General features: G+C 26.4%; 2 protein-coding genes across 2 annotated transcripts in view; both read left to right on the top strand.

Moving 5' to 3' along the window:
* LOC135927490 (ubiquitin-conjugating enzyme E2 R2-like) overlaps positions 1-7506 on the top strand; it is a 39380-nt gene extending 31874 nt beyond the window's left edge. Inside the window, exon 7 of the mRNA XM_065463496.1 lies at positions 6543-7506. Coding sequence (XP_065319568.1) covers positions 6543-6729 — 187 coding nt within the window. The 3' untranslated portion in view covers positions 6730-7506. The remainder of the gene's footprint in view (positions 1-6542) is intronic.
* Positions 7507-10230: 2724 nt separating this feature from the next.
* On the top strand, positions 10231-11106 carry LOC135926897 (histone-lysine N-methyltransferase, H3 lysine-79 specific-like). The gene is made up of 2 exons (XM_065462831.1): positions 10231-10786; positions 10847-11106. Exons 1-2 carry the CDS (start codon positions 10231-10233, stop codon positions 11104-11106), a joined length of 816 nt encoding a protein of 271 aa, XP_065318903.1.
* Positions 11107-12163: the final 1057 nt, after the last annotated feature.

Below are 12163 nucleotides of genomic sequence, written 5' to 3'. Positions count from 1 at the left end.
TCTCTTCTTCTAATGTCAAAATTGATGTAATTGAATTAAATGCATTGATAGTTTTATTATTGATTGCAGGTATATATAAATCTAATCATCGGAATTTAAGAGATCTATGGAGTAATGATGGATTTGGAGTGAATGTATTCAGGTATACTATGAATATTAACCGATTCCAATTCTTATTGAAAATGCTAAGATTTGATATGTATACAAGGGAAATAAGGCACAAGATAAAGCTGCACATATCAGAGATATCTTTAATAATTTTAATGAAAACTTTAATAAATGCTATAGTGTTGGGCAATACGTTACAATTGTAGAAATGATTCCATTGAGGGAAATGTCCCTTCAAGCAATACATGCCAAATAAGCCATCAAAATATGGCTTAAAAATTTATGCTCTCATGGATTCAAGAACATTCTATACTTTGAAAATAGAATTATATGCTGGCAATCAACCTTAAGGACCATATAAATTGAGCAATAAGCCTTTTGATGTGGTTGAAAGATTAATTCAGCCCATTTCTAAGAGTAATAGGATGTCACCACAGATAACTGGTTTACCAGTTATGAACTTGCTAAACATTTTTTAAATTCCCATTCATTAACAATAGTATGAACTTTAAGAAAAAATATAAAGCAGATTCCAACATTTAATTTTGAAAGATATTTATTCAAGTTTATTTGCCTTCCAATATAATATGACATTAGTATTGTACGTACCAAAAAAAGTATAAGCATGCTATTATGCTTTCTACCCTTCACTATGATAACAATATTGATACATCAACTGGGGATTTGTAAAAACCAGAAATTATCACATTTTACAATCTCACCAAGGCTGGTGTTGATGTTGTGGATCAGTTATGTTCAAATTATTCAATATCCAGAATAACAAATAGATGGCCTATGGCAATTTTCTATAATTTGTTGAATATATCTTGCATAAATTCTCTAATAATTTATAAATCCAATAATCTAAAGGAGATTAATAGATCAAAGTTTATAAAATTATTAGCAATGGAGCTAATAACTCCATTAATGAATAATAGATACGAAAACCCACATGTTAATAAACTGCTAAGAGATAATATTGGGAATATGCTTAATATAGAGGAATTAAAACCTATATCAACCAAACAAAAAGGAAGGTGCTCATCTTGTCCAGGGGTTGGGGACAAGAATTCCTCATTTATTTGTTCAAATTGTTCAAAATTTATATACAAAGATCATATGTATATAACATGTCGTGAATGTTTTTTACAAAAAATGCATGAACTTTAAATATCAAATATTTTTTTTAATATCTGATGTTTTATTATAAAATTTATTTAATTATTACTATAAAATATTGAATTAATAAAATATATAATCAAATTTGCTTCCTTTCATTTATTTTTGTTCATATATTATGATTAAAGAAACTTCCAAAAAAAGTTTTTTTTTGAGCAGCTTTAGTTATATACCATAACTTTATTTATAAATAAATAGAAATCTAGAAATTTTGTATTTATTATCTCTAATATTTTTACAATAAGTGTGTAAAATTTTAGGTCTTAAATTTTATTATTTTCTGAGATATAGCTATTTAAAATTTGGGGTCCTATGTACACTATAGGTTTTAATTCCTCTATATTAAGCATATTCCCAATATTATCCCTTAGCAGTTTATTAACATGTGGGTTTTCGTATCTATTACTTATTAATGGAGTTATTAGCTCCGTTGCTAATAATTTTATAAACTTAGATCTATTAATCTCCTTTAAATTATTGGATTTATAAATTATTAAAGAATTTATGCAAGATATATTCAACAAATTATAAAAAATTGCCATAGGCTATGTATTTGTTATTCTGGATATTGAATAATTTGAACATAGCTGATCAACAACACCAACCTTGGTGAGATTGTAAAATGTAATAATTTCTGGGTTTTTTCAAATCCCCAGTTGATGTATCAATATTGTTATCATAGTGAAGTGTAGAAAGCATAATAATATCATCTTGGAAGGCAAATAAGCTTGAATAAATATCTTTCTTTTTAAAATTAAATGTTGGAATCTGCTTTTTATTTTTTCTTAAAGTTTCTACTATTGTTAATGAATGGGAATTTAATAAATGTTTAGCAAGTTCATAACTGGTAAATCAGTTATCTGTGGTGGCATTCCTATTACTCTTAGAATTGGGCTGAATTAATCTTTCAACCACATCAAAAGGCTTATTGCTCAATTTATATGGTCCTTCAGGCTGATTGCCAGCATATAATTCTATTTCCAAAGTATAGAATGTTCTTGAATCCATGAGAGCATAAATTTTTAAGCCATATTTTGATGGCTTATTTGGCATGTATTGCTTGAAGGTAAATTTCCCTCTAAAAGCTGGAAGCATTTCATCAATTGAAACGTATTGCCCAACAATATAGCATTTATTAAAGTTTTCATTAAAATTATTAAAGATATCTCTGATATGTGTACCTTTATCTTGTGCTTTCCTTATCTCCCTTGTATACATATCATCAAATCTTAGCATTTTCAATAAGAATTGGAATTGGTTAATATTCATAGTATACCTGAATACATTCATTCCAAATCCATCATTACTCCATAGATCTCTTAAATTCTGATGATTAGATTTTCAATAAAAAACCTATCAATGCATTTAATTCAATTCCATCAATTTTGACATTAGAAGAAAAGGGGATTTTTGAATTATGATCTTCTATTTTTTGATTTGTACATTTTATTATTAGATTTGTAATATTTGGTGTAATAAATAATTTATAGCATTCTAATGGTGAAGTTGCTTGTTTTGCATTTGATTTTACACCTGGCAAGCTAGAAATAATGTTATGAGATCTGGTTCTTTTTTGGTGAAAACATGCCTTACTCCATTTAGTCAAGCCATCTTTACCTAATTTTATAATATAAATTATATAATACTAGAATATTAAACTATAAAAATAATTATTATTTTCTTTTCCCTCTTTATCACTCTTTGTATCATCTTCCTCAGTTTCTGAATTGTGATTGCTATATCTAATAAATAATCATCATCACTTGATTCACAATCTATTTCACCTATGTAATTGTTATATAAGATATATAAAAATGAATTACTTTCACTTAAATTAAAAATCATATGTTAAATTTATGATTTTTTACTCCACCGAAAAAATAAATAATATAAAATTTTCAAATTTAAGGTCATAATATATATCAATCAAAAAATAGAAATAATTATATTTTTCCCAATTATATTTATTAACCTGACATACATAAACATAATTAGTAACAAAAAATAGATTGGATTTTAAAAAAATATTACGTGATTACATAGGTGGGGTATATTTTATCCTAAGCTCAACAAATTGCATATATCTCAAAAACTATAAAATCAATAATCATGAAATTTGGAAATTGTATTCCTTGTTACAAAATATTAAACTACTGAAAAAACCAAGTCGGAATATCTTCTAGGTTTTGTATTACAAAGATTATAAAAGTTGTGGGGTCGTATTTACCCCACCTTTGTAGTGAAGGGTTAATTGTTGTTTTATATATATGTAGCGCCATGCATATAAAATAAAAAACATAAATATAATAAATGTCAAGGGATAGGTTCTAAATCGCTAAAAATTTGAAATCTTTTTGTAATAATTGTACAAAATATCTTCAAAGAAGATTTTTAAGCAAGATCTATCTAGAGACCAACATCTTCCTTTTAGTCCTGAGTTCGAAAATATTGTAATTTAAAAATATAAAAAGCATTTTAATTTTTGTATTAATACTAATTGTCCTAATCCTAGAAAAATTCTAATTTTTCCTTTACTTGGAAAAAAAGATGATTTTTCGAATCGTTGCATTAGTCGTTAAGCAGTAAATAATCGCTCGGCTAACTAGCATACTATTTTTTGGGGGTATTTTTAAGTCTTAGGTCGACCCGATTAAAATTTTTTTAACCCGGAGCTGAGTTGCTTGCAGGGCTTTGTTATCTAACCCAAAAAACGTTATTGCCTTTTGCTGCTTCTTTACTTTTGGTAAATAATTTGTATTTGTAATAACATTACTCATCCGAACCTCAGGTCTGTGCTCGGGTTTTGTGCAGAGCTGGTTTAATCGATTTTAAGACGTAAACTCCGCGTCTGGGTTTTATACAACCAACCAATTAACAACACTACTATAAACTAATAAATTTTATCGAAATATTTTAGGCCCGCCATTATTTTTAAATAATTTTGATTTTCATTTTTGAATAAAACTTACGAATTATATCCTTAATCGTTTTTTTATAAATAAAATTTAAAAAAATTCCCCAAAAACAATTGAAATAACGAACCCTCCAGACAAAATAAAAATAATACATTTTTAAAAACAATTTAAAAAAATATAATTTTCAATATTTTGCAACATGTATTATTATTATTTTTTATTATATATTCACCAGTTTAAATAATATTATTTTGGTTATAATCTTAATTTCATTGCCCATGTGAAAAACAATCACGCGAGAGAATAGATGGTTTGCCCTCAGACCCAATTTTAGAAACACTATGTATTAAAATCTAATTAATTTGTAGCTTTCATGTTTTAAAAATATATTAAATAAACTATATATTAGTTATTTTAACTGTTATTTTATCATTATGACAGCTTTTGTCAAGGGAGTCAAAAAAGTGACAAATTATTTTTAAATGCCTCAATGGTATATAAAAAATATATAAATAAAATTGATAAAAGTTTTTATTTATAATAAATTTATCAATGTCAAAACAGGTGAAAAGATGTTACATGTGAACAGGTGGGGTCTATGTGACACCAAGCTCCAATAAACTCATAACTCTTGAACCAATGAAAAAAATTAAAATTAATTTTACACACATACATAACTTTATCTAAAAATGTTAAGCTACTAAAAGATTTAGGCTAAAATATCGAAAGAATTTGAAGTAATAACTTTTTTAAAATGATTGGTCTCCATAGTTACACCTGTGCAATGAAGGTTTAAAAATTAACCCAATCGAACCTTTTGACATTAGTTAAAGAAAGCCTTTAATCTTATTCTAAAAATTTGAAGAAATAAATTAAATTGCTTTTCAAAATAATAATTTGGACAAAAAATTAAAAATAAACAAATTGCTTGTTGAATTTATTTATTCTTTATATAAATGGCGCCACATATCTAGAAAATAATAATTAATAAAATTATGAAAAAAGGGAAATTTATTTTTTTTGTTTTTTAAATACTTTAATTTTTTACGTTCAATTTTCGTATATTTCAAAATTGATTTTAGGAGATGTTATAAATATAATATCCTGAATATTTAATTTTTCCTATTTTTATTTAGCTATAACTATATTTGCAAATCAAAATATTCACTTTTTAAAATAAGCTCTCATATCAGTAATTTTTATTAAGAACCGACTACGACATTGGGATTGGGGGGGGGGGGTATGACGTAATATCGTTATTTAATATCCTGAATATTTAATTTTTCCTATTTTTATTTAGCTATAACTATATTTGCAAATCAAAATATTCACTTTTTAAAATAAGCTCTCATATCAGTAATTTTTATTAATAACCGACTACGACATTGGGATTTGGGGGGGGGGGGTATGACGTAATATCGTTATTGAAATTAGATGATGCAGGTTTTGGGCATCTATTAATGAAATCTTGAGACTTCTGCGATATTTCCCTGTGTACATTTAGGCAAATCAAAATGATTGGTTAAATAAAGGTGTAAATCTAAATATTATTGTTATTCGATTTTTTAAACGACTCGAGTTCACATTAAGAACCAAATGGCATTTATACAAAAAAAAAATTAGCTAGACAAGTCTTTCGGATTCTTAGTATCTATTTCAAAAAAACGAAAATAGAAATTAATAATAATTTAAGGTAATTGTGAACTACTCGTCCTTTCACCACTCGAGTTCATAACTATTGTTTAGGAACTGAGTTCACAACTCGAGTCAGTTTTAGGTCGATTTTTTCGACCCAAAAATTGGCTTCAGTTTTCGGCTGCTAGACTTATTCGATTAAAAACACTAATTTTATTTTCTTTTAACTAATTTTTATGTCTTCTTTTAATACCTTTCTTAATTCCGATCTTTTCCATTGACGATATATAAAATAATTTATTTGTTTCTATTGTTTAAGATAACTCCAGTCTCTATCCTCTTCTTACTTTTTGTTTGGCTAGTTTTATAACTTATCAAATCCATAATACCGTTTATTTGATTCTTTCTATTGTTTATAAATAACTCCATTCTCTATCCTCTTCTTCCTTTTTTCCGTTTATTTGTTTCTTTCTATTGTTTATAAATAACTCCATTCTCTATCCTCTTCCTTTTTTTGGCTAGTTTTATAACTTATCAAATCCTTAATACCTCCCCCTTCTAATAATGAGGAAAGAAAATGTAAAGCTAAAGGAAACAATAAGGTTTTGAAATTAGACTTAGAAAATTATATTATCATACTATTTAAACACCAAAATACTATTCACAAATTTTAAATATTTTGTTTTTGACGTCTTTGTCACGCAGATTTGATGATGACGAAGAGGATGAAGAAGACGACGGCACTGCTATGACTTCCTCTGCATCTTCGTCCGAAGACGAGCGGCGCAGGCGCAGACCCGTTATCATAGCCACTTCCAATCTCGAAAGTGTAATCACTACACAAATAGATAGCGCTAATAACAACGGTGGAGAAAATAGATCCATTATATGATTTTAAAAATTGATCATTTATTAAAAATTTCAAATTTTTTATTTATAATGTAATTAAAATTGGAAAAGTTTAAAAAAATGAATTTTGTAATATGTGTTCCTATTACTTTTATTTTACATAAAATTAATTTTTGATTAATCTTGAAATTAATTGTGTATATTAATCAAGAAAATATTATTTATTTATTTCTGATATTTAATTTTCCAACACCCAAAAATTTATAACAATTATATTCTTTAAATAAGATATTTATCCTATTTTATATTGTCAAATATTTAAATACTTGAATCCAAACTTAAATCTTAATCAGCATACCCCACTCCCTCGAGCTTTTATTTGACAAAATTTTTTCACCAAATTAACAGTTAGTTTTTCTTCTTTTTTCTATGAAAACCAATTTATTAGAAAAAAAGAACCGTTCATTTTTTATAAAAATTACGATTTTAAAACGGTTCTAAAAAAATGAAGGTTTTATTTTATGATTTTCACTTAATATAATGATTTTGTTCAAACCCATTTTTCCCCTTCCCCGATGCTCTTTTACCGCAAAAATGTTTTCAAATTACATAACCATTTTTTTGTAATTGTAGAATTCATAATACCTACTGCGCACAACATTTTTTTTAAAAAAATAGCGATCTTACTTTATATTCGGTTTATATTCGATTCCATATAATTAACATTTTTTATTTTATTTAGTTTTCACCGATTTACCTCCACCTCTTGCAATTTTTATTACCACGCCCAAATTTTTTTAAAAAAATAGTATTTTATAAGGTATTTAAATGTTTGTAATTTTTATTTTTTTATGTTTCAAATACTATAATAAAATAAAGTATATAATATAATCAATAATGATATTATTTTATATTTTATTTTGTTGGGTTTTAATTATTTTTTAACCGTATAGAAATTTAGTGTTACAAATTACTTAATTATAATGTATTATTTTTACTATTTCCCTCCATATCCTTACTTCTCCTTTATATACCTTTTGGGGATCAATTTCCCACTTTTTAAAAAAATCGAAATATAATATAAAAAAAATTTAATTGGCTGGAGAATTATGATGTATATTTTAATAAATCTAATTCTCTTTAAAACGAAATTATTGTTTATAAAGCTCAAAATTTAGTTTAAGATGATGGAACTCGAAGGGCTGCCTATCTACTAATTCACCTTAGTTTACTTTTTTGGTAAAATCAAGAAATCAAAACGCCCATAAAGCATATTGATCCTAAACGCGAAGCCGGCCTTAAAATGGTCTGATTTAAACAAATCCGGGCCGGACCTAAAAAATAAAGAAAAATACAAACTCGGGGCCTACTTTTTGACATTGATTAGCCAGTTGAAAAATCGCATGACAATTCATTTAAATATTTATTTGCTTCTCAATTTCCCACTGAAGTCATATGTAGTGTTGTTAATCGGCTTAGCCGAGTCGGCTCGAACAGAGCTAACCCAAATTTTGGGTCGTTTTTTTCAACCTCAACCCTAGTTCAAGCCGAAAAAACGACCTCGACCCAAAATATGGGTCGTATTTTTCGACTCAGACTTAAAGTTTGGGTCGTTTTTTCGACTCAGACTTGAAGCTTGGTTGTTTTTTTCGACTCAGACTTGAAGTTTATTTTTTTAAAGCCAATGTGTAAAAATATATTTTGCAAACATGTTAAATTAAAATTTCAGTGAAGATGTACCATAGGAAAGTGACAATTGTCTTAATCGTCATTTTTGAACATTTTTCAATTTTTTTAAGACAAATGGGTAAAAATATATTTTGATAAACATGTTAAATTAAAATTTCATTGAAGATGTACCATAGGAAAGTGACAATTGTCATAATCATCATTTTTGAACTTTTTCAATTTTTTTAAGGCAAATGGGTAAAAATTTATTTTGTTGTAAACATGTTAAATTAAAATTTCATTGAATATGTACCTTAGGAAAGTGACAATTGTCATAATCGTCATTTTTGAACTTTTTTCAATTTTTTAAGGCAAATGGGTAAAAATATATTTTGTAAACATGTTAAATTTAAATTTCAGTGAAGATGTACCATAGGAAAGTGACAATTGTCATAATCGTCATTTTTGAACTTTTTCCAATTTTTTAAAGGCAAATGGGTAAAAATATATTTTATAAACATGTTAAATTAAAATTTCATTGAAGATGTACCTTAGGAAAGTGACAATTGTCATAATCGTCATTTTTGAACTTTTTGAATTTTTTTTAGACAAATGGGTAAAAATATATTTTGTAAACATGTTAAATTAAAATTTCATTGAAGATGTACCTTGGGAAAGTGACAATTGTCATAATCGTCATTTTTGAACTTTTTTGAATTTTTTTAGACAAATGGGTAAAAATATATTTTGTAAACATGTTAGGTTTAAATTTCAGTGAAGATGTACCATAAGAAAGTGACAATTGTCATAATCGTCATTTTTGAACTTTTTTCAATTTAATTGAAGCAGATATATAAAAATATATACTGTAAACATCTTCACTGAAATTTTAATTTAACATGTTTACAAAATATATTTTTACCCATTTGCCTTAAAAAAATTGAAAAAAGTTCAAAAATGACGATTATGACAATTGTCATTTTCCTATGGTACATCTTTACTGAAATTTAAATTTAACATGTTAACAAAATATATTTTTACCCATTTGTCTAAAAAAAGTTCAAAAATGACGATTTTGACAATTGTCACTTTCCTATGGTACATCTTCACTGAAATTTAAATTTAACATGTTTACAAAATATATTTTTACCCATTTGCCTTAAAAAAATTGAAAAAAGTTTAAAAATGACTATTATGACAATTGTCACTTTCCTATGGTACATCTTCACTGAAATTTAAATTTAACATGTTTATGTTCTAGGCATATGTTTTTTTATTTATTATTAATAAAATATTATTGATTTTTTTAATGTATAAAATATATTATGGTTTTTTTTTATTGGTTTTAAAAAGAAAATAAAAGTTTGAATTTTGGAAAATAAAAGAGTATCACAAAAGTGGTGCCTCTAATTTAAAAAGATACCTGTATAAAAAAAAATTAATTCGGAACAACAATGACTACTATTACGAAACAGGCCAAAGATTTATAAAAAGGAAAAAGGAAATTCGTAAAAATAAGGTAAAAGTTTATATTTTTGTTGAAATTTTATGTATTATTGTGTATTAGGGATTTTCGTAATAATTTCGATATTGTATATTTTATCATTTAAGTCAGTTAAAATTTTTTTGATAAAGTTATTGATAAGTTTATTATAGAATTAAAGAATTTGAAATTTGAAAATTAAGAGTTTAAATTAAAAATAATTTTAAGGAAATGCTAAATCGCAAAAATATTAAGACCAACAATTATTTTGAGGTCAAAAATGTTGAGCCGTTAAAAATGTATTTTGGAATATTAGTGGTTTTTATATTATGGGTTATAATATATTTTTGGTATAAGAAAAGAAATGGAAATAAAGATATAAATCGAGTAAGAATGTTAGAGCAAGTGGAAAGGGAGAAAAATAAAAAAATTGAAGAATTTAAGAGGAATATTGAAAATTTATTTAATGAAATATATATGGTGAAAAATGAAAATGAAAAAAAGGAAATATTAAAAACAGATATCGTCAGAGATTCTGAAAAAAAGGTATGTGAAATTGATATTAATAAAACAGATTTCGTTAGAGAGTCTGAAAAAAGAGAAAATGGAAAAATTGGAGAAAATGAAAAAAAAAAGGAAAATGAAATTGGAAAAATGGAACATAAAAAAAAGGAGATTAATATTGAAGAAATAAGAAGAGAAATGAGGGAAGAATGGGAAAATGAAAGGAAAGAGATAGAGAAAAAAGAAATGGAAGAAAGGAGGAAAAGGGAAAAAATGGAGTTGATTGAAAGGGAAAAAGAGATGTTGAGAACAGAAATGACAGAAATGAAAATTAAAATAGAAGAATTGGAAAAGAAAAGTGAAGGAAAAGGAGTGTATGGGAATGATGAAAGGGAAAATAAAAAGTGTTATAATTGTGGGAAGTTTGGACATATAAGTAGAGGATGTAATGAAAGGAGAAATCCAAATGTGTTAACTATAATTTGTAAAAGGTGTTGAAATAAAGGGCATAAAACTGAGGAATGTTATGTTCCTACGTATAAATTGGTGAATGAAATTCAAAAAGCTTGTGGAAATTGTGGAAATTTTGGTCATGGTCATGATAAGTGTTTTAAGAATCAACAAGAAGATTCTAAAGCATTTCCGGCGGTAGAATATATAAAAAAAGGGGAAAAAAATATCTATGAAAAAAGGAAAGTCGAAGATGTAACATGTTTCAAGTGTCGTAACATTGGACATTATGCGAGAGATTGTCCGGTCACATGACTATATGGTGGACAGGAATCAATATGTGGGGTTATTACATCGGAAAACCCAGCAGACAAGGGAAAAATTTCATTATTAGGGAATGTACTAAATATTGAAAATAATTTGGGAATTGAAGAAAAGAAAAATAGTAATGAATTAGTGATGAAAAATAAGGGGAATGAGTGGCCCAGGGCGAATATACAAATTTGTGTTATGCCAGTTTCGATGAAAAAAGATATTAATTATGATGAATGTCCGCGCGTGAAAATTAATGTGGGAAATAAGGAAATTATAATGTTGTTAGATACGGGAGCAACTATATCGGTAATGGGGTATAGGGAATTTTCGAATTTATGGCCGAATGAGCGATTAATAAATGATAAAATGATAATTAAGCAGTTAAATGGAACTGTTATTTCGGTTTTGGGAAAAGTGAATTTGCCGGTGCTAATGAATGGGGAAGTGCAGTTCTTGGATTTGTGGATAATAAAAGAAGAGGTGGGTGCGATTTTGGGATGGAATTGGATATCGAAATTTGGATTAGAAAGTAAATTTTTGAATATATTTCAAGGGAAAAAGGATGATAAAAATATTGAAGTATTGGAAACATCTGTAAAGGAGGTGAATATGAAAAATCGGGAAAATGAATTTGTAGAAAATGAAATAGTGGGAATTGAAATTTTAGAAAATGTTAAAGTGGAAAATATGGAAAATGATAATCAGGAAATTTGTGATAATGAAATTAATGGAATTTCGGAAATTGGAATATTAAAAATTGAGGAAATTAAGAATTTGAGAAATGATTTTGAGGAAATTCAGAGAAATGAAATAATTATAAATAAAAAAATGATTCAGGAGGAGCCTGAGTGTATGAATAATAAACAAGTTGTAATATATGATTCTGAGGAAAATATTGATTTGAATGTTGATGATATTTTTGTGGATGTAGAAATGGATAATATTTTGAAAACAAGTGATGAAAATTTTAGTTTTGAGGTAGACAAAAAGTTGATTCCAAGAAAAATGGGATTGGAGGATAGTTATATGAATGGTGATGAAATTTACAAAGAATTGA

Source organism: Gordionus sp. m RMFG-2023, chromosome 3 (assembly GCF_954871325.1).
Source record: "Gordionus sp. m RMFG-2023 chromosome 3, tfGorSpeb1-WG-v2, whole genome shotgun sequence".
Classification (NCBI taxonomy): Eukaryota; Metazoa; Nematomorpha; class Gordioida; order Chordodea; family Parachordodidae; genus Gordionus; species Gordionus sp. m RMFG-2023.
This window is presented reverse-complemented; position numbering and strand designations above follow the sequence as displayed.